This window comes from Neoarius graeffei, chromosome 18 (genome assembly GCF_027579695.1).
Source record: "Neoarius graeffei isolate fNeoGra1 chromosome 18, fNeoGra1.pri, whole genome shotgun sequence".
NCBI classification, from domain to species: Eukaryota; Metazoa; Chordata; class Actinopteri; order Siluriformes; family Ariidae; genus Neoarius; species Neoarius graeffei.
The window spans coordinates 12,587,821-12,612,035 of record NC_083586.1 but is presented as its reverse complement, the minus strand read 5'-3'; the positions used below and the strand labels follow the sequence as shown (position 1 = coordinate 12,612,035).

The 24,215-nt window shown below is 39.8% G+C and overlaps 1 protein-coding gene across 4 annotated transcripts in view; it reads right to left on the bottom strand.

The window, feature by feature from the left end:
• The window catches only part of gpc5a (glypican 5a), a 212,950-nt gene that overhangs the window by 118,372 nt on the left and 70,363 nt on the right, over positions 1-24,215 (bottom strand). For all 4 annotated transcript variants that reach the window (XM_060898433.1, XM_060898436.1, XM_060898435.1 and 1 more), the window contains exon 7: positions 6,994-7,114. In XM_060898433.1, coding sequence (XP_060754416.1) covers positions 6,994-7,114 — 121 coding nt within the window. The remainder of the gene's footprint in view (positions 1-6,993; positions 7,115-24,215) is intronic.

The window sequence follows — 24,215 nt, the reverse complement described above, 5'->3', positions numbered from 1 at the left end:
TGCGGGCTAAAATGTCTGATGTTGCGGGGGTTTTTCCAAAAAATTGCGATGAAAGTTGCGGTGTTTTTTTAGGTTTTTGTTGCGATTACATTGCGGGAGGAAGTGAAAGTTGCGAGAAATTGTTGCGATTTTCTCTTTTTGTGATTAAAATTGAGTGATATGTTAAATATTAAGTTATTACTGAAAAACTATTGATTAAAAGAACAAAGACACTGAGAAATGGTCCTATAAACAACTTTACCAATATAAAAGATTACCAGGACTACAAAAATGCAGAAAAATAGGCTTTACTTATCCAAATGCACCTGTTGGTTCAAAAGTTAAAGTGCATAGAACCTCACAGCACAACATGAAGTTACCTTACAATATAATATAAATGCCTCAGCTTTCATGTAAGAAAAAAAAAAACTATTAATACTAGTACTGTGTGCAGGCAGTCTCTCCTGAAGACTAAATTAAACAAGAATTATAAACTAATAAGATAAATGGCTCAGGCTTCATAGAAGAAAAAAAAACAATTGGAACAGAATATCACAGTATGATGCTGAAGCTGCCTAAACAGTGGAAAATAAAATACCATTTTGGCAAAAATTTTGGCATCCATTAATTTCTTGTATTAAGTAAAAAAATAATGTAAAGTGCACAGTCCTTCACTGTAAACATACCTAACACACTTTCAGCAACAGAATTTAAGCCTATATAAACACGGATTCCAAATTCAAAAGGAAATGCCTCAGCCTTCATATAAGAAAAAAAACTATTAATACTAGTGCTGTGTGCAGGCAGTCTCTCCTGAGACTCGCACATGCTGCTTCTCTTGAACGTATACACGGAAGTAAGGCGGAAGGTAGTTTGTCGACGTCACCTCGTCACGTCACGTTGCGGTTATTTATAACGATTATCTAGGTGTAACACAAAAACCTGGTTATAAATTTAATACATTTGAAGTTCTTCATACTCATATAATGTATGTAGCCTCGAAAAACAAGTCTACCCAGTTAATTCCACTGCTTATTATTTACAGGCCCCCGGGGCCATATTCTGAGTTTCTTTCTGAATTTGCAGATTTTATCTCAGATCTGGTTATTTCCTTAGACAAAGCATTAGTTGTCGGAGATTTTAATATTCACTTCGATAACCCAGAAGACCCTTTAAAAACAGCGTTTGTGTCCATCTTAGATTCAGTCGGGATTAATCAGAATGTCATAGGACCGACCCATAATGGTGGTCACACCCTTGATCTAATACTAACATTCAGATTAAACGTAGACAATATAGTCATACTTCCACAGTCTGAAGTTATCTCAGATCATTATCTCATCTCATTCAAACTGTGTCTGAGTAATAATATATGCACCTCACCATGCTACTGTATTAAATGTACTTTCATGTCAACTACTGCACAGAGCTTTATAAATGATCTCCCAGAGTTATCAACTTTGATTGGGTCACTGTCAGCCCCTGCAGAACTTGATCAGGCAACTGAATGCTTAGAGTCAACATTCCGCCATACTTTAGATAATGTAGCTCCTCTAAAAAAGAAAATGGTCAGAGACAAAAAATTAGCACCCTGGTATAATGACACTCGCACTTTAAAACAGACCACTCGAAAATTGGAAGGTAAATGGCGCCAAACAAAATTGGTAGTGTTCAAATTAGCGTGGAAGGAGAGCTTCCTGAAGTATAGAAAAGCTCTTAGTGCTGCGAGATCAACATATCTCTCTTCCCTAATAGAAGATAACAAAAATAATCCTAGATTCCTATTTAATACTGTAGCAAAATTAACCAGGAATAAGTCCACTATAGACACATGCACACCTGCAGTATGTAGTAGCAACGACTTCATGAATTTTTTTAATGACAAAATTGAGAATATCCGACAAAAAATTCAAACTACTAATTTAAGGTCAGACAATGAAAGTGACCTTGTAGTTAACTATTGCCACTTTTCCACTACAAACGCGGCTGAGTCGGGCTGAGCCGTGCCGTGCTGAGTCGAGCTGAGCGGGGCTGTTGGAGTTGCATTTCGACTACAACCGCGCTGAACCGTGCTGGCTGGAAGTGGGTGGACACATTGGGTGGAGTTAGCGAAAGTGGGTGGACGTCAGGTGATGTCGTTAAGCAGCGCAAACAGTGACATCAGTGATCTTTTAAGCGGTAGTCTCACGACCCGGATAGTAAACAATAAACATGGAGGACATGGAGTCGTTAGTGTTGCTGGTCTTGGTGCTGTGGCTTGTTGTCACCGACAACGCCAACAGATACTGGCAAGAGCGTATAGATGAGGCGAGGCGCATAAGGCTTCAGAAATTCTCGTAATTCGTAATTATTCTTCTTCCGGGTTTACGGTGTTTACAGATCCCAGCGCGCTCACGGGGCGTGTGTGGGCATGTGAGGACACTCCTCCTCACCAATCAGTGCACAGGGGAGTGTCTGCTCACGCCCCCAGCCTCACTCGGCTCGCTTTGGCTCGCTTCAGCCCCACTCCAAAACGGTGCGAGTTTTAGGGGCTAAGCAGGGCTGAAGCGAGCTGAGTAGTGCTGGTTTTTGGTAGTCGAAACACGAGCCGTGTCGGGCTGAAGTGAGCTGAAGCGAGCTGAAGTGAGCTGAAAAAGGGTAGTGGAAAAGGGCCATTAATAACTGCATCAGATCATCAGTTAGAATGTTTTACTCCCCTTAAAGAAACTGAATTACTTTCATTAATCTCTGCATCAAAAGCCTCAGTTTGCATACTAGATCCCTTACCTACACGTATATTCAAACAGATAATACCTGAAGTAATTGAACCGCTTCTAAAAATAATAAATTCTTCTCTTATGATTGGCTATGTACCCAAATCCTTTAAACTAGCAGTTATCAAACCCCTGATTAAAAAACCTGACCTTGATCCCTGTCAGCTGTCCAATTATCGGCCAATATCAAACCTCCCCTTTATCTCCAAGATCCTTGAAAAAGCTGTGGCACAACAGTTATGCTCATATTTACATAGGAATAACATCCATGAAATGTATCAGTCAGGATTTAGACCTCATCATAGCACAGAGACAGCACTGGTTAAAGTAGTAAACGACCTACTGTTGGCGTCTGATCAGGGCTGTGTCTCGCTACTTGTGTTGCTTGACCTTAGTGCAGCATTTGATACCATTGATCATTCCATTCTTCTGGATAGACTAGAAAATGTTGTGGGAGTTAAGGAAATGGCCCTCTCCTGGCTCAGGTCTTATCTAACTGATCGTTATTAGTATGTTGATATAAATGGTGATATTTCTAGACGTACTGAAGTAAAGTTTGGTGTTCCACAAGGTTCTGTCTTGGGTCCACTGCTTTTTTCTCTATATCTGTTACCTCTGGGTGATATTATTCGTAAACATTGTATTAGTTTCCACTGTTATGCTGATGACACACAGTTGTAGGTCTCTGCAAAACCTGATGAGAGACACCAGTTTAATAGAATTGAGGAATGTGTTAAGGTCATTAAACACTGGATGCTTATTAATCTCCTTCTGCTTAACTCTGACAAGACTGAAGTACTTGTACTAGGACCACATACAGCTAGAAGTAAGTTTTCTGATTACACAGTAACTCTGGATGGCCTTTCTGTTTCTTCACGTGCAGCAATAAAAGACCTCGGAGTGATTATTGGCCCCAGTCTTTCATTCGAAACTCACATTGATACCATTACCCGGATAGCTTTCTTTCATCTCAGAAATGTTGCAAAGATAAGAAATTTAATGTCATTGCATGACGCGGAAAAACTAGTCCATGCTTTCGTTACCTCCAGGTTGGATTATTGTAATGCCTTACTGTCTGGATGTTTCAATAAGTGCATAAACAAGCTCCAGTTAGTTCAAAATGCAGCAGAAAGAGTCCTTACTAGAACTAGAAAATATGACCACTTGACGCCTGTCTTATCCACACTGCATTGGCTCCCCATCAAATTTCGTATTGATTATAAAATACTACTATTGACCTTTAAAGCACTAAATGGTCTCGCACCACAGTACCTGAGTGAACTTCTGCTCCTCTATGACCCGCCATGCCTACTTAGATCAAAAGGTGCAGGCTATCTGCTGGTACCTCGTATAGTGAAGGCTACATCAGGGGGCAGAGCCTTTTCTTACAAAGCTCCACAGTTATGGAACAGCCTTCCAAGTAATGTTCGGGAATCAGACACAGTCTCAGCGTTTAAGTCTAGGCTGAAAACATCTGTTTAGTCAAGCCTTTTGTTAATGGTGTTTATGAGGTAAAGGTGTAGATCTAGAGGGTCCTCAGACAGAGTGTTTTGGTAAACTGGGATGTATGGATGCTGTCAGTCCCCACTCGCTTGCTCAGTCGAGTTTGTTGACGGTGTAGTGGCTGCTGCTTTATGTCCTGGGGCTCCCTCATGCCTGTGTTACCTTCTGGCTCTCCCCTTTTAGTTATGGTGTCATAGTTAGTTGCCGGAGTCCCTGCTTGTACTCGGTGCAATATGTATACTGTTCCTACTTATTCAGGTGACATTGGGCATACCTAACCACCTGCTTTTTCTTTCCCTCCCCCCCAAAATCTGTCCCTCTGAGTTACATGGAGTCAACAGAAAATCTTTTGGTGGAGAGGGTGGAGACCTTGACTGGCTCTCGTAGCCTGCAGGGAATTGGCCGTCAGACATTCTGTCGCATGTCCCAGACCTGGTGAAATGTAACTGAACTGTCTTGGCCAGCCCTAAGGGTCCCATCTGCATCTCATCATTGCTGAGGAGTGTGCTCCCATCACCCAATCAAGCATCCAGCCACAGCAGGTCATGATATTTTTTAACCATATTAACATGCCATTGTGTGTTATGCCTGATGTCAAGAGACTCGTCTCTGCGAGCCTACCACACAGATTTAATACTTGGTCATTTTTAGGGCATACCTAACAACCTGTGTTTTCTTTCTCTCTCTTTCTCTCCCCCCCCATCTGTCCCTCTGAGTTACATGTTGGTCCTGGGATTGAGATGCTGGCCTCTTCTGCCCCTTGGACTTGCTTGATCCATTCCTGGTGCCCTGTGTCTGGTCGGAGTTTTATCACATCGCTCCTGTGGAGGACGGCCCCATGAGGACAGTTGAGGGTTACACCTGGAGGATGCTCTGGATTCTTACAGTAATGCTTTTATGGCTGAGGACTACAGTTGACTTGATAACTTTAGGACTGCAGTTGTCATGAACAGTTTTGCACTCAAGTTTCCATCAATGAAGAGTTACAACATCAACGAAACTGTCTTCATGTTAAAACTGTTAATGTTATAGTCATGCTGTCTGTTGTTGCCCAAATGAGAAGTTGATGAAAAGTTGAAAACTGTTGATGAAAGAAGTTGATGAAAAGTTGATAACTGATTCACTTCATTGGTTTGATCGTCTATTTGATTCACTCAGCTCTATTAATAACCTGAAAATTTGACCTGATTCAATTCGCTGCTTTGAGCATCTATTTGATTCATTCAGCTGTATTAATAACCTATAAATTTGATACCTGACTCACTTCATTGCTTTGATCATCCATTTGATTCACTCAGCGGTATTAATGACCTGAAAAGTTGGTTTGTGATTCAATTTGTTGCTTTGATCATCCATTTCATTCACTCAGCTGTATTAATAACATTCAATTTATTGCTTTGAACATCCATTTCATTCACTCAGCTGTATTAATAACCCAAAAAGTTGGTATGTGATTCAATTCATTGCTTTGGTTTTTCATTTGATTCACTTAGCTGTATTAATAACCTATAAATTTGATAACGGATTCAATTTATTGCTTTGATCATCCATTTCCTTCACTCAGCTATATTAATAACCCGAAAAGTTGGTGTGAGATTCAATTAATTGCTTTGGTTTTTCATTTGATTCACTCAGCTATATTAATAGCCTGAAAAGTTGATACCTGATTCACTTCATTGGTTTGATCACCCAACTGTATTAATAACCTAAAAAGCTGGTATCTGATTCACTTCATTGCTTTGATCATCCATTTGATTCATTCAGCTGTATTAATAGCCTGAAAATTTGATAATTGATTCACTTCACTGCTTTGAGTATCTATTTGATTCATTTCAGCTGTATTAATAACCTATAAATTTGATACCTGATTCACTTCATTGCTTTGATCATCCATTTGATTCACTCAGCTGTATTAATCATCTGAAAAGTTGATAACTGATTCACTTCACTGCTTTGAGCATCTATTTGATTCACTCAGCTGTATTAATAGCCTGAAAAGTTGATAATTGATTCACTTCGTTGGTTTGATCACTCAGCGGTATTAATAACCTGAAAAGCTGGTATGTGATTCAATTCATTGCTTTAATCATCTATTGGATTCACTCAGCTGGATTAATAACCTAAACAGGTAATATCTGACTCACTTCATTGCTTTGCTCATCTATTTGATTTTCTCAGCTGTTTTAATAACCTGAAAAGTTGGTATGTGATTCAATTCATAAATTTGATCATCCATTTGATTCAGTCAGCAGTATTAATAACCTAAAAAGTTGATAACTGATTTACTTCATTGCTTTGATCATCCATTTGAGTCACTCAGCTGGATTAATAACCTGAAATTTTGATATCCGATTCACTTAATTGCTTTGATAATCTATTTGATTCACTCAGCTGCACTGAGCACCTGATCACTTCATACCTGATCCACTTGATTAGCTGATCAAAACAATCCGCTTGATTCGATGGCTTTTCCTTTGACCATTTAATGAGGTTGTACCTTACCAATTCACTTCTCTGAATTGATTACCCGATTGGTTCATTATCTCATTAGTTTATTTGGTACTTTTGATGATGTCATTGGCTATGCAATTGATTTACTCAGCCATATTGATCATCTGACCATTTCATACCTAACTGATTCGTTCAGATTGGTTCACACATGATTTACTGATTGACGTGGCTATATTAAAATCACCCGAACATTTCATCAATGACTGATTTGCTCAGTTGAGGTCCTGAGCCTCTGATTACTTCGTACCTGGTTGATATGCTTCAGCTTGTCGATCACCTGGTTAATGACCGGATCAGCCTCCTTCACCCGAACTTCTGGGTTTAGTGCCTGGGCTCGTATCCCACTGCCCATAACTCGCTTTGTATAACTGTAGAAAACATGACATTTTAGACATATAGAAACCAACACCATTTTACACATTTTAATCCAATGTATACACACACACTTATCGTTTTATTATATATATATATATATATATATATATATATATATATATATATTAGTGCTGTCAAAAATGTTGCGTTATTAACGCGTTAACTTGACTCAATTTTAACGGCGATAATTTTTTTATCGCGAGATTAACGCTCTGTGACATGATGTAGGTTTTTCATAAGCTTTTGAAACTGCCAGGAACTTGCAACAGAGACAAACGATAGCAGCTAGACTGTAATGCCACGCCCCGCACAGCCAGAGTCCTCTGTCCTCCTCCCAAAGAACCAGCGCGGGCAGGGCGCGCTAGTAGAGATGGGATTTATGGCTCTTTGATGGGATCCGCATCTTTGTGATCCGTTCTTTGAAAAGAGCCGTTCAAAAGACTGGCTCATTTGGCTCTTTTTAAATATTTATTCAGTTTTAAGAAGACAGCGTCTAAAGAAGCCAGGTCCCTCTGAACTGTAAACTCAATGCTATCCCAGAAATCCTTCCTGTAATATGCAAATTTGGCCGCCTCTGATTGGACAGCGCGACGCATCAACAGGCAGAAAGTGTAAAAGTACAAAATGTGTTAAGTGAGCTGAAACAGTAAAGATCAGATTCAATGCAATATTTATCAACGAACAACTTAAACTTAATATAATAGTGTACTTTATATTATAATCAAGCATGTCAAGCCTACCGTCACTGTGTAACCTGTCTCTCTAAGTTGTAGACTAACTCAAGCAGTAGATTACTTCACTCATGGTTCTTTTGCCAGCCCCGGTGTTTGGCTTAGGTTTCACTTTGCAGTGGCTGTGTCAAGACGTGTTATGCTTTGCAATACAAAGCAAGCCCATTCACGTTTTTATGCTGATAAGAGAATTACAATGGTTTTTGTGCTGTCAAGCGATTAAAACATTTAATCGCGATTAATGTCGTGACTGTCATAGTTAACTCGCGATTAATCGCAATTTAATCGCACATTTTTGTCACATGAAAAAACATTGTAATTCTCTTATCAGCATAAAAAAGTGAATGGGCTTGCTCACCGTTCGAACTACAGGGGTACTCGGGGGATCCGAGATCTCCTGAAACAGACATGAGATCCCTTGAAAACATGATTTGGGAAATGTTGGGGGGTCTCTAAAATATTGGCAAAATGATGTTTATTGACATAGCAATCGTGTGTAACGGGAAGCATTTGCATATCCGAAGTGAGCGCGCGATGGAGATCGCGCTCTGAGACAAGAGCAAGCACCCCCCCAAGGGAAAAAAAAGGGACCCCCCGAAAATATCGGCATAGTTCGAACACTGGTTGTACCAATGTTTTTTTTTTTAATTTATTGCAGAGCATAACATGTCTTGTCACAGCCACTGCAAAGTGGGGCTGGAGCCGCCGATGGGAAAACGAAACCTAAGCCGAGCACCGTGGCTCTTCGGGGGAGGGCAGAGGACTCTGGTTGTGCGGGGCGTGGCATCATGTCACAGAGCGTTAATCTCGGGATAAAAAAAATTATCGCCGTTAAAATTGAGTCAAGTTAACGCGTTAATAACGCGACATTTTTGACAGCACTAATATATATATGAAGTCCAAGTTACAGCTTTATATCAATTTGTTTTCACCCTAGTATAATTTTGTATTCAAGTTTGTCTCAATAACAGTTTGTCTTTACAAAGTTAACACTGCGATCACGAATTTACCTTCATACCATAATTATGAATTATAATTATAATGAACATTTTACAGCATTTATGTTGTGATTACAAATCACAACTAACATTTTTACACCAAGATATTGAGATTACAAATTACAATGTACATCTCTGTCATGATTCCGAACAATTAGTTTTACAATGTTTATATTGTGATTACAATCACAGTAAAATTTTTTTAGTAACATTCATATTGTGTTTATGAATCACAGTTCAAGCGTCAGTGATTTTCAACTGACTGATAATTACAACATTTACATCATCTTGTTTCCGATTATGAACCACAGTTAATGTACGGCATTTACAACGTTGAGATTACGAATCACAGCTGACTTCTTTATAACGTTCACACAGATTACGAATCGCAATTTAAAGGACATAAGCAGAACCATGGCCTCACTTTTTGTTCATAAATGCCTTGAGACCTCAAGAATGGCATAGGAATAGTTTTAAGCGTTAAATCTAATATCGTAATTTTTACAATTAAAATGATTCATGTAGGTAGTGGTCTATGTGAATGACCTTGACATCTGTGACGTCACAGCAGGAAGTCTATCGGTCTCATCGCCATGTCCGCTATACTAAAACACAGAGCTCATTGCAACTTCGATACTCCATTTTCAGCTAATTTATCGCCATGCCACGTAGATGTGTTGCTGGCGGGTGCAGCAATATGACAGAAGGTGGATTTATGTTGCATTCATGGCCCAAGAATGTTCAAACTGCAAAGATTTGGACGCATTTTGCGAGAAATTCACAGATTGGGCACTTACGAAGTGGTGTCTCTTCTGCTCTGCACATTTTACTGAGGACTCGTACGAAACCTCTGATCTGTTGAAGAGCGTTGACTATAAGTCCGTATTGAAAGAGGGTGCAGTACCAACAATTAAAGGAAAAGAAAACTACAAGAAAAGGAAAGTAAGTTCAGCTGCACTAGTTCTCCCAGAGTGTGAGCTGAGCAGTAATGGTGGAGTACTCAGTGTGGACCAGTCACCAGATTTCTCCGATGGATATGCTTGCCTCAGCAGCAATATCTCGCCCTTATGTGGAAGAAGTGAATGAATGAAGAACTGAAAGTCAAATTGTTTCAAAACAATCGACCACAAGATCGGCCTTCAAGAAGTGAGAACACAGACAGGTAAGATGCGACTCTCACTTCGTTACATAACAAAAACGAACACTACTCGTTGTTTACCTGCATTTAGATTTATACATGCAACTTGTATTGTGTATTTAAGTTATCGGTATAAGATTATTTAATTTGCTTCAGAATGTGATTGTATGCATGTACATGTATGTTGCATAAGTTATAACGCCTGTCCTGTTTTAATGAGTCTCACATGAGACCGTCAGTTCAATTCCATCCAGTTGTCTGGCTTTATTTCGTAAGGTGGGGGCCTCTGTGGCCGACGTGTTACTATCGGATTCACTTGCTGATGGTTCGAACTGATACGGTTCTACGTGTATTGAGGTATTTCACCTGACGTCACAGGGTCACGTGACGCCCCGGTGTCCACCATTTTGGACGGCAAGCTAGCTAATGTCAACAACAGTAGCTGGTATGTTACTGTAGCAATATTTACGTTCAGTCATTTGGATGACTGTTAAAACCTTTCAGTCTCAAGTTTTTCCTTTACTGGATTTACTAGTTTACTGAGCTAGCGCGCGATGGCTCCCGGCTCGGCCGGAGAGCGCGCGATGGCTCCCGGCTCGGCCGGAGAGCGCGCGATGGCTCAGTAAACTAGTAAATCCAGTAAAGGAAAAACTTGAGACTGAAAGGTTTTAACAGTCTTCCAAATGACTGAACGTAAATATTGCTACAGTAACATACCAGCTATGATGTTGACATTAGCTAGTGCTAACAGCTAGCTGCTAATACACTGCTACAACTACACCGACCCTAATAATACAGTTCTTGGTCATTGCCTGGTAACAGCAAATTTATAACGGGCCATGTCTCAACAGACTAAGAAGTTGTTTCAATGACATTTAATAACATTTTGTTTATCCTGAGGACCGAAAGTAAATGAAAATGTGAACAAACCTTAGCTGTAATAAGATGGCGACCACCAGCTCCAGGGACAACCCGCTGATGTAGGCATGTTACCCAGCCTGACACAAAATATTTGTAGGCATCCAAACTCTTATACGCTTTCAGATCAATACCTGTGTATGGCGATGGGTTTTTAACGACATAGGTATACAGATCATGTGGGCCGAAGTCAGGTAAAGACGAGGGCTTCGTGTACTTCCGTACGTCAGTGAACAATCCTGGTGGAAGCAGGTAAACGTCGTTCTCTAAGCCTGCTAACCTCAATTTTTGCACAAATACCTCTCCCTCTGCTCGCCCTGTAAATGCCCTACGTCGCTGGATAGTGAAGGTGTTTTCTGCATCTCGCTCCTTTTTCTTTTATGTTTTTCGTTTGTCGCCTTCCTCGCATTCAAACTGATTCGAGCCGTGACGTCCAAAATGGCAGCGTCACATGACTTGGTCACGTGAGTGAAATACCTCAATAGCAGTAGTATGTACACACACTTCAATTTCAGGACCATCACAGTCAGATGTATTAATATCTGAGGAATCCGAAGAATGTTCAATAAATCCAAACGAAGAGGCCATTGCAACCACTCTCGCCTGCCGAGTCTGGCTTCGGTCTATAGCTGTTAAAGGCCTCAGCCTTAAAACCGGTTCCCACTGTGACGTCACCCACCCAGGGCTGGCTGGCTCAGCTAGAATGCCAACTTTGCAGTCGATTTTAACTCTCAAAAAAAATTTTTTTTTAATTCCCAATTATGCAGCATACAAGAGTCAAGGATGGAGATACTATCCACTCAGAAATGTATTTAAAAATAAAGGTTCTGCGCATCTCCTTTAATTCTATGCTTATGTTGCAAATATGAAAACAGTTTACGCAACATTACGTTATCCAAATTGTAATTTACGCCTTTACACTGATGTTGTGTTGACGAATCAATATCGATGACTTACTTTCCTTATTTTTTTGATCACGAATCAAAATCGATGACTAATTATTTTGAGATTGTGAATAAAATTCATTTTTAGGTTTATGCTACAATTACCATGTTACCGTTACAATGTTAGTTGATGTAAATTGCAATGCTATCATGTTGCACATCACAGCTGCAGCTAGCTGAGTGGGCGGGGCCAACTCTGAAGGAATGCTAACGTTGGTTACGTTGTGAATTTACAAAACGATTGATTTGAAAACCTTAAAATTGTACCATTTTGTTGTGCGTGTGTGTTAAGGGGAGAGAGAGAGGAGAATATTTCGCCTTTATTCCTTAAAGAGCAATATCGAAAGGCAATTTCCCATAATGCAATAAAGGGCACTTCATTAACTCCCCCTCCAGGCCTGAAGTTATATAAATGAAAAATATTGTAGCAGCATGAGGCTAAAGATAACAGTGTTTCTGATTATCAAGGTATATCAACACACTGATAAATCATCACACCTACATGTAGTATGATTGTTTTAATTCTGACATCCTCATACAGTTACACCAGTACAGCTGGTTCAGCGGGAGAGAGACAGACCGAGAAAAATCGGTGTCCTTTAGGGACTTTACATGAAGCAGAGCAACTGAACATGATGAAAAAGAGAAAAAGCCTGGAGATAAACGAGTGAACGGATAAAAAGTCCATTCAATAAAACAGCAGAGCTCTGAGCCGAGACTCTGGGATTACGCCAGAGGGAAAGAGAGACCAAGAAAAAAGGTGAGGCAGAGACAGAGAAAGGGAAAGGCAGACACAGAAAAAAGGAGAAAGCTTGCATTCTGTTGGTTGGTGAATTCCGACAGGGTCATATCACCAAAATCTGAAAGAGCGCAGAAATCCGGGAGCAGAAGTTTCACGAGTGCACTAAGGCAGTCCGAGCTGCGATTGGAGAAAGAGGGCAGGTTTTGGGGGGGGGGGGGGAATGAGCAAAAGCTGAATGTGAAATGAATAAGTACTGCTCTCATATGGAAAGATCACACTCTTGATTAAAGATCAAGGATAAAACAGTGACCGAGAGAGACAGACAGACAGACAGACAGACATACAGGTCTGACAAGTGAGAGAAGACCTGTAGCGTTCTGAATCTTTCCACATGAACAGATCTTATACCCTTGTTCCCTCGCTCGTTGACCTTGGACAGAATGACAAGTAGTAGTAAACAAACTCCCGACACATCAGCAAAACACACACACACACACACAGAGTTATGAGAGTCAAGCTGCTTCTTCACACATGATCAGTCCTCCTGCCTACAGTGTGTGTGTGCACGAGTGTGTGAGTGAAAGGTACAATGCCCTGAAGGAGAAAGTGTGTGGGGATGCTACAAGCTGCAGGCATTCCAAACACCGCTCGCTCTCACACACACACACACACACACACACACACACACACGTGTGTGAATAATCAGTTCTATGAGAGATAATGCAATATTCAATACACATACATTAAAATAGTGCTCCATTCATGAGGAGGCTGTCTACGTAGGGAGGATGTGCCCCCCCCCAAAAAAAAACCCCTCATACATCCCATTTCTTTACTTTTCCCTTTGTGTTTCTTTCTACGTTCACATGCTTTCCTTTTCTCTTTCAATTCTCTTCTGTCCTACTTTTTGCTCTTAAGTTCCTTTCATTCATCCCTCCTTCCTTTCCACCATTCTTGTTCTCTCTTTCCTTTTGTTCATTTCTCTTTTCCTCCCTTCTTTCTTTCTTTTTTCCTTTTGTATCTTCCTTCCTTCCTTCCTTCCTTCCTTCCTTCCTTCCTTCCTTCCTTCCTTCCTTCACTCTTCTTCTGTGCCAATCAGGACAATTTAACAATATTAATACATTCATTTCTCAAAAAACAGCAGGCTGTCTCACCTGTGTGTGTGTGTGTGTGTGTGTGTGTGTGTGTGTGTGTGTGTGTGTGTGTGTCAAGAGCCACCACTTATGAGGTAAAAATAAACCTGATGCAGATGAGAGCTGTACCAGATGGTGCTGTCTCTTATTGTGGAGCTCAGGGAGACACCAGCGTGTACACACACACACAAAGTTATATAATGACATTTTATATATCTATAAAACATCTTCTGTATATAGAGTAGACAATAAAGAAGTTGTCAGGTGACAGAAAAAGCGTCACTGTGGCTAAACACTCCGCTAGCTAGCGATACAGCCGCGTTGTTTTATCACGATCCTGCTCCAGAACGTTCACATCAACTTCGCTTTGCCAGCCGTAATATAAAACATCCGAACCAAAATAGAACATGGTGTCTTATGATAACAATGCTAATAATATATTGCGCGGGTTTACTGAGGCAAAAAGAGAAAAGAACATGGACGCCCTTCCAAAAGAATGACGGAGGAGGAAAAGCGTGAGACACGAACGCACACAGAATTAGCATCAGGCTGCGTGACTCTGCTGCATCATTGCTGTGTTTTTCTGGGGTTTGGATTTCAGGAGGAGGTGTAATGTGATTACGAGGTTGCTCTGAAGCACGCGGGATGGATGGAGGATTATCAGTGCGAGAGACCTTGGCTGTGACTCCTCGCGTTCTGTTTGAACAAAGCTAAGAGCTTTAGCACCAGTGAACGCTCGGAAGCAGACGGATAAATCCGGGATTAAAGCCACCAGGTAAACAAAGCACAAGAGACAAAGATGGGCAGAAGGTTCAGAGTGGCTGGAGGACAAAACCAGAATAAAGCTGACACCTCAAGCTGCCATGGGAGATGCTGACAAATTAAATGAGCCAGACTGACACAGCTGTAAAAATAGAATTAAATGAAATAAATAACAAAATGACAGTATTAGCATAATTTAGCATTAGCGAACTTGCTATGGTTGCTGTTCGACTTCACCTCTTCAACTTAACATTAATATGAGTTTTTGCTACAGCTATGCATGTTAAACACTTAGCCAGTACGCTAACACCATTAGCCAAGTACTAGGTGTCTCTTTTTCTTTTATAAAAAGCAAATAAACACTTAGCCAGTTAGCGAACTTTATGTTGTATTTGTAGATTTGTAGTCCTGTGATGTTTAATGTAGCACCATGGTCCTGGAGAAACGTTGTTTCATTTTAACGGTGTACTGTACCTGCGATATACGGTTGAAACGAAAATAAAAAGCCTTGACCTTACACCATTAGCCAAGTACTGTGTATCTTTTTCTTTCTTTCAAAAGCCTAAAAACACTTAGCCAGCTAGCTAATGCCATTAGTAAAGTACTACGTTTGTTTCTTTCTAAAGCCTAATAAACACTTAGCCAGCTAGTTAATGGCATTAGTAAAGTACTACGTTTGCTTGTTTCTTTCTTAAGCCGAATAAACAAAAACACTTAGCCAGCTAGCTAATGCCATTAGTAAAGTACTATGTTTGTTTCTTTCTTTCTAAAGCCTAATAAACACTTAGCCAGCTAGCTAATGCCATTAGTAAAGTACTACGTTTGCTTGTTTCTTTCTTAAGCCGAATAAACAAAAACACTTAGCCAGCTAGTTAATGCCATTAGTAAAGTACTACGTTTGCTTGTTTCTTTCTTAAGCCTAATAAACAAACACTTAGCCAGCTAGCTAATGCCATTAGTAAAGTACTACATTTGTTTCTTTCTTTCTAAAGCCTAATAAACACTTAGCCAGCTAGCTAATGCCATTAGTAAAGTACTACATTTGTTTCTTTCTTTCTAAAGCCTAATAAACACTTAGCCAGCTAGCTAATGCCATTAGTAAAGTACTACGTTTGCTTGTTTCTTTCTTAAGCCGAATAAACAAAAACACTTAGCCAGCTAGTTAATGCCATTAGTAAAGTACTACGTTGGCTTGTTTCTTTCTTAAGCCGAATAAACAAAAACACTTAGCCAGCTAGTTAATGCCATTAGTAAAGTACTACATTTGTTTCTTTCTTTCTAAAGCCTAATAAACACTTAGCCAGCTAGCTAATGCCATTAGTAAAGTACTACGTTTGCTTGTTTCTTTCTTAAGCCGAATAAACAAAAACACTTAGCCAGCTAGCTAATGCCATTAGTAAAGTACTACGTTTGTTTCTTTCTTTCTAAAGCCTAATAAACACTTAGCCAGCTAGCTAATGCCATTAGTAAAGTACTACGTTTGCTTGTTTCTTTCTTAAGCCTAATAAACAAACACTTAGCCAGCTAGCTAATGCCATTAGTAAAGTACTACGTTTGCTTGTTTCTTTCTTAAGCCTAATAAACAAACACTTAGCCAGCTAGTTAATGCCATTAGTAAAGTACTACATTTGCTTGTTTCTTTCTAAAGCCTAATAAACAAACACTTAGCCAGCTAGCTAATGCCATTAGTAAAGTACTACATTTGCTTGTTTCTTTCTAAAGCCTAATAAACAAACACTTAGCCAGCTAGCTAATGCCATTAGTAAAGTACTACATTTGTTTCTTTCTTTCTAAAGCCTAATAAACAAACACTTAGCCAGCTAGTTAATGCCATTAGTAAAGTACTACATTTGTTTCTTTCTTTCTAAAGCCTAATAAACACTTAGCCAGCTAGCTAATGCCATTAGTAAAGTACTAAGTGTTTGTTTATTAGGCTTTAGAAAGAAACAAACATAGTACTTTACTAATGGCATTAGCTAGCTGGCTATGTTTGTTTCTTTCTAAAGCCTAATAAACAAACACTTAGCCAGATAGCTAGTAGTAAAGTACTACATTTGTTTCTTTCTAAAGACTAATAAACACTTAGCTAGCTAATGCCATTAGTAAAGTACTACGTTTTTTTCTTTCTAAAGCCTAATAAACAAACACTTAGCCAGATAGCTAATGCCATTAGTAAAGTACTACATTTGTTTGTTTCTTTCTAAAGCCTAATAAACAAACAGCCAGCTAGCTAATGCCATTAGTCAGCAGTTTTCTTTCACATCATAACACCTAAACCAAACATAAAACCAGGGAGCTAAGACTATTATCAAAGCAGTATGGATCTTTTTTCTTTCTTTCTAAAGCCTGCTAAACGCTAAACTAGCTAGCTAACACCATTAACTATGTATGTTTATCTATCTTTCTTCTAACTAAGGGCGAAAAGATACTTAGCCAGTGAGCTAACACTATTAGCCAGGCCATATATTTGTTTCTTTTTCATGTTTTTCATCTTTGAGCGAAAGCCTGCTGAACATTTAACCAGGAAGCCAACACCATTTGTCATTTCTTTTTTTTTTCTGGCTCTCTTTCCTCTTAAAGTTTCATTCCTCAATTTGAAAGCCTACTAAACACCTGCTAGCTAACACCATTAGCCAAGGAGGATGTTTGTATCTTACTGATTCTTTTTAATAAAAAAAAAACTAAAAAAAAAAAAAGATTTGATTGTGACACACTCCTACAACTCTGCGTGTGTGTGTAATTATTTATATACAAGTGTGCACTGTAAAAAATGTCCGTAGAATTAACAGTGAATTTATGTAAAATCATGAAAACTGTAAATACAAAAACAATGAAGCAGTGTGTAATTTACATCAATATACTGTAAAACTCCTAACCAAATACCACTGTTAATTTAACAGTAAGAATATGTTGAATTGATCTTTTTTTTTTGTAGAATTTACAACTTGTTGTAGTTTAAACACAGACAAACTGTAATACTAAAAGAGAATGTGATAGTTAAAATTACATCATTGCCCTATTAAAAAAATAAAAATAAATGTCAGTAGAGGCTCTCCGGCACATTTCGTAAAACTCTAAATCAAATAAAATATCTGTCTAGTAGATCATTGCTTGTAACCACCATTTTGGAGCCACAAAAACCAATAATCGAGAACACTTGCAATTCATTCCTAGATGCTTTTTTATGGTACAATGAATATCCGTAAAATTAAGAGTTATGTATTGATTATTGTACATTGAATATCTGTAAAAATTTACATTTAGTTATCATTAATTGTGCATGGAATCCCAGTGAAATGTACAAGTTATTCTGAAATGTTTACATTTCACTGTATTTTTAACAGGATTATTCTGGCAACCACAGCTGCCAGTGTTTTTCCGTAAAAACAACAGATTTTTTTTTTTTTTTTACAGTGTGTGTGTGTGGTTATGTTGAACACGAGCATGAACAAGACAGCCACGAGTCAGTCACAGCGTGCACGGACAGTGCTAGCCTCCTGCTAAAGCTGATAAAAGCAATTTACAGTACTACACGAAAGATACTCAGGGACAAATGAGACAGAACATTGGTAGGTAGTGCACACTGCAGGAAAGACAGGAGGAAGCCAGGCTCCATTGACCAGTGTGTCCTGATCGATAACAGCCTCGATAACAGAAACATTGATTAAAGTGTGTGTGTGTTAAGCCTAGATCACAACCGGACGTACGATTTTTTTGGCCGTGCGATTTTTGGCGTTTCCCCAAATCACTGCGATTTTTTTGCTCATGGAGAAAGACGCACGTTGGCCATAAGTTTGTCTTGCAACCTGAAAAAAACGTAAGCACCCGTAGAGTTTGTTTGACATGACAAAGAACCTCTGCGGCCAGTCTACGGCTTGAAAATCAGCACGTCGCACACGCGCCCTCCATGCGTTTCACGCATTTTTTGCACGTAGACCAGCTGTAGGAGCATGTACGGCCGGTTGTGACCGAGGCATTAGCTAGCTACAAAGCTATTGGTCTCAATCCACTGTCCATCTTTAGCGAACTAGTATGTTTACAGCTAAATATAGTGTAGCTTGGATGTTCTCTGTACATAGCTAGACTGATAAACACCTAGCTGACTAGCATGTACCAAGTAATAAGGTACAAATCTTGAATGAAGTTTACATTTAATTTTTTTTTTAACTTGAAGCTTTCTAGTATTTTCTAGAAGCTGCTTTTAACTTTTTGATAGTTATTCAAGGACACGTGTTAGCATAGCATTGAAGTTTCCATTTAAAACTTCCTGAGTACCTCAGTATAAAAATGATTAACTCATCGTCGACTGATTTCGCGGTTATTCAAATATCAGAGGTGCTAGCTAAACAGGAAATGCAGTCTCAAAACTATTTACCTTTAGCATGTTTAGTTAAATCTCTGAATGCTAGCTACACAGAGACGTTTTGTATTTTTAATATACATCTCTTTCATCTTCTCAAGATTATACTGACCATAAAACTTGATGTTTTTGCTATGCCATATCACTTTTTATTAAAAAAAAGTGATATATTACATATTTGTTAGCATTTTCTTTACAGTATGCAAACAGATTACAGGGTGTGTCATGGCCGGTTGTAAATAATCCCTCAGAACAGGAAGGCAGACGGGGTATGAGACACAAGCGGCATTTTAGAGCAATTTATGTCCTCCAAAAGCGCAATACTCTCATATCTGTGGTCCGAGAGTGAACAGACCCTCATAAATAATAAACAATAATAAAAGCCCAACACACACACACACACACACACACACACACACACACACACACACACACACACACACACCAGAGACAGGGACGTATCACTCAGACAGTGCTACTCTGCCACGCAAATCTCTATATCGCTGTCGATCCATCAGGCAATTTCCCACAATTCCCTCCGTAGTCAGAAATATAGCTTTAATATATGGCGGCCATAATGCAGCAGTGCACAGGAGAAGTGTGGAGGTTAACACAACTCCCTCGAGATCCAACCAGAGGAAATTGGAATATGTTTCGACCTCGGTTTCGTTTCCTGCCAGCACTGAGCAATAAATGCGATTTTTTTTCCTTTGCTTTATGTCAGGGTGATCTCCGAACATGCAACAGTATTATGGTTTAAATCCAACTTGTGAATTTGCATTTTCACAATGACAAAGCAAGCACAATCAAAGCTCACTGATTAATCAGCAACTGAGAAATATGGGCACTGAGCACACAAGTATACTTAGCACTGATCGTGAACGAACGTCGATAGTTTCCGCCATATTGAGAAATATCAATATCTGGCTGAAACTCTGACACAGTAAACACGAGTTTGAACATAGCAGCAATTGCTGTCCAAGTCAACAGAGGCTACCCAGGTAGCTCGCTAACAATAATACAGTGAACGTTATGTCTGACCATGAGCTTGCTAAAGTCTGAGGCAGGTAATTAAAGGTCATAGGCAACGGTTTTCAATTTATGCACATTTGAAACTTTATATGTTAAAAAAAAAAACTCTAATTTTCTTCTGGTCCCAAGAAGTATTGTTAATAAGTAATAATTAAAATAAGTTAGCGCGGATCTTGGCAAATTTTTGTTCGGCGATTTTCGTGACCACTCGGCGCATGACATCATTCAAGACAAATAACCCGCTTAAGTTGAGTCCACTTCAGTTTATTTACATTGCCGTTCGGCTTGAGTGCAGATGTGCGTTCAGGAATTTCCAAAGAAAAACCATGCCTTATTGTTGTGCAGTGAACTGTAACAACAGGACCGGTTCAGGAAGAAGTTTTTACCTTTTACCGAGAGAGGAGAAGAGGCAGAGAGAGTGGACTGGCTTTTTCCGGAAGAGGAGAAGAGGCAGAGAGAGTGGACTGGCTTTTTCCGAAAAAGGAGAAGTGGCGGAGAGAGTGGGTTGGCTTTTTCCGAAAAAGGAGAAGAGGCAGAGCAAATGGGTTGTGCGCGTGAAACAAAATCAAGCAAAGAAGAAATGGACCAGCAACGCTCAAGCAAAAAGGAGAAGATTGGAGGTAAACATTTTTACTTTTGCTTGCAATTGACAAGTCAAGAATCCTGAAGGATCCTGTACAATCATTTTGGAAATGAGACAAAGGGATATTTCCTTGCTTAGAGTAGGCTATAAATGGTATAATGCCGTGGATGGCAGGCTAATGTGGCCTAAGTAATTGTTACCTATATCCACTAGGGAGGGCGGTTTAATTATTCTTCCAAAGGGCTCTTATTTAGTATTACAACCCCGATTCCAAAAAAGTTGGGACAAAGTACAAATTGTAAATAAAAACGGAATGCAATGATGTGGAAGTTTCAAAATTCCATATTTTATTCAGAATAGAACATAGATGACATCAAATGTTTAAACTGAGAAAATGTATCATTTAAAGAGAAAAATTAGGTGATTTTAAATTTCATGACAACAACACATCTCAAAAAAGTTCGGACAAGGCCATGTTTACCACTGTGAGACATCCCCTTTTCTCTTTACAACAGTCTGTAAACGTCTGGGGACTGAGGAGACAAAGTTGCTCAAGTTTAGGGATAGGAATGTTAACCCATTCTTGTCTAATGTAGGATTCTAGTTGCTCAACTGTCTTAGGTCTTTTTTTGTCGTATCTTCCGTTTTATGATGCGCCAAATGTTTATGGGTGAAAGATCTGGACTGCAGGCTGACCAGTTCAGTACCCGGACCCTTCTTCTACGCAGCCATGATGCTGTAATTGATGCAGTATGTGGTTTGGCATTGTCATGTTGGAAAATGCAAGGTCTTCCCTGAAAGAGACGTCGTCTGGATGGGAGCATATGTTGCTCTAGAACCTGGATATACCTTTCAGCATTGATGGTGTCTTTCCAGATGTGTAAGCTGCCCATGCCACACGCACTAATGCAACCCCATACCATCAGAGATGCAGGCTTCTGAACTGAGCGCTGATAACAACTTGGGTCGTCCTTCTCCTCTTTAGTCTGAATGACACGGCGTCCCTGATTTCCATAAAGAACTTCAAATTGTGATTCGTCTGACCACAGAACAGTTTTCCACTTTGCCACAGTCCATTTTAAATGAGCCTTGGCCCAGAGAAGATGTCTGCACTTCTGGATCATGTTTAGATACGGCTTCTTCTTTGAACTATAAAGTTTTAGCTGGCAACGGCGGATGGCACAGTGAATTGCGTTCACAGATAATGTTCTCTGGAAATATTCCTGAGCCCATTTTGTGATTTCCAATACAGAAGCATGCCTGTATGTGATGCACTGCCATCTAAGGGCCCGAAGATCACGGGCACCCAGTATGGTTTTCCGGCCTTGACCCTTACGCACAGCGATTCTTCCAGATTCTCTGAATCTTTTGATGATATTATGCACTGTAGATGATGATATGTTCAAACTCTTTGCAATTTTACACTGTTGAACTCCTTTCTGATATTTGCTCCACTATTTGTCGGCGCAGAATTAGGGGGATTGGTGATCCTCTTCCCATCTTTGCTTCTGAGAGCCACTGCCACTCCAAGATGCTCTTTTTATACCCAGTCATGTTAATGACCTATTGCCAATTGACCTAATGAGTTGCAATTTGGTCCTCCAGCTGTTCCAGCCTCTTATTGCCCCGTCCCAACTTTTTTGAGATGTGTTGCTGTCATGAAATTTCAAATGAGCCAATATTTGGCATGAAGTTTCAAAATGTCTCACTTTCGACATTTGATATGTTGTCTATGTTCTATTGTGAATACAATATCAGTTTCTGAGATTTGTAAATTACTGCATTCTGTTTTTATTTACAATTTGTACTTTGTCCCAACTTTTTTGGAATCGGGGTTGTACGATGAAAGTAGGAATTTATCATAACTACCAGGATAAATCATTTGGGCGCGAGTCTTGTTGAGGTCCGGGGTCACCGCGATCAGAGTCGGCCGAGTCGCTGTCCGATTCCAAGGCCGCACGGTCAAACCAGTGAGCCACATTCACAGATTGCTTCGCAATGGCCGTAGGTTCATACATATATGGTTTCACCTCTCGATATTCAATTTGGAGAGTTCCTACTTCAAAATCGCTATCAGACATTTTACACAACCTCTCACGACCAAAGTCCGTACATGTGTGCTCAGTTCGCAAGTAAACACAGAACTGCTCCCAGTCTGTTTGCCTTAAATGACATCACAACGACAGTCCCCTGGCGGTGAAAGTGCACATAAGTGAGATGTAAACAAACCTTCAGAAACTGGGCAAAACAGTATATTTTAACCGTTTTATTCAATTTTAGGGTGCAAATTAGACACTAGGAAGACTGAATTCGCTTTCTGGGTCGTTCTTCTAGACAATAAAGTTGATATTCTACATTTCACCTCTGACCATTGCCTATGACCTTTAAGCTAGTGAGCATATAACCAAATGCATTGGTATATTTCTAAAAGAAAGACTGTTCAATATATACCGATCAGCTATAACATTAAAAACACAGGCAGGTGACAAGAATGACGTTGATTACCTCATTACAACGGCACCCGTCAAGGGGTGGGATCTATTAGGCAGCAAGAGAACAGACAGTTCTTGAAATCGATGTGTTGGAAGCAGGAAAAATGGGCAAGCGTAAGGATCTGAGCGACTTTCACAAGGGCCAAATTTTGATGGCGAGATGACTTGGTCTGAGCATCTCCAAACTGGCACATCTTTTGGGGTGTTGCCAGTATGCAGTGGTTAGTACATACCAAAAGTGGTCCAAGGAAGGACACCCAGTGAAACAGTGACAGGGTCACAGGTGTCGAAGGCTCATTGATTCGCATGGGGCACGAAGGGTAGCTTTTATGGTCCAATCCCACAGAAGAGCTACTCTAGCACGAACTGCTGAAAAAGTTAATGCTGACACCATTCTGTTTCAACCATATGGGCTAGCCTTCATGCCCCATGTGAATCAATGAGCCTTCAACACCCATGACTCTGTTGCCAGTGACGTGTAAGATTGAACGCAGTTGCTAAGTTTGCGAGCAAGCTAACTAATGAAGTAACCTATGGCAACAATAGCTAACCTAGCCAACTAGTTTACTCGCCAACATTCACCATTTAGCAGTAGCTATGTATCAGATGTTAAACAATTAGCAAAGCTCTTTAGCAAGATGGAGAATGTTTTGCTTTTTGGCATTTTGTGCGATTATGATCAAAAACTATTTTTGCTAGCAAGCTAGCTAACATTGGGTAAACTGTTGTGACCAAGTTAGCTTCATAGCATGAGCACACAAACTAAAAAAGCATAGACACAAAACATGTCCTGTCTGCCTGGAGGAAGAGGGATCGTGTGGATTTTTTTTTTAACTGAATGATTCCTTTATTAAGAAAAATAATAATCATAACGGTGTGTGGCATCTGCTCCAGTAGCCAGGGGTGCCTGCGGTAGCGCAGCAGGTCATAAATAAGGTAGAACAGGCACAGTTTTCCAGATGTGATGAGAGAACACGTGCCACACCAAGCAAACAGCAGGCAGTCGAGCTCCAGCTGCTGGGAATGAATTTTAAATGACAGCTCTTCAGAAGGCCTGAAAATCTGAGTGTCTGGAACAACCCTGTCCCCAACATGAAAAGGCTCTTTCCATCAGTGTTTTATACACACACACACAGTTTATTACACACAGCTGGATGGATAAATTCTGTTATTCCATTTTATGCACACAGATGGTGTTTATGTTGCCTATATTGTGAATAAAGTGTGTAGATTGGGATGTGTCCATAGTGGAATGATGGAC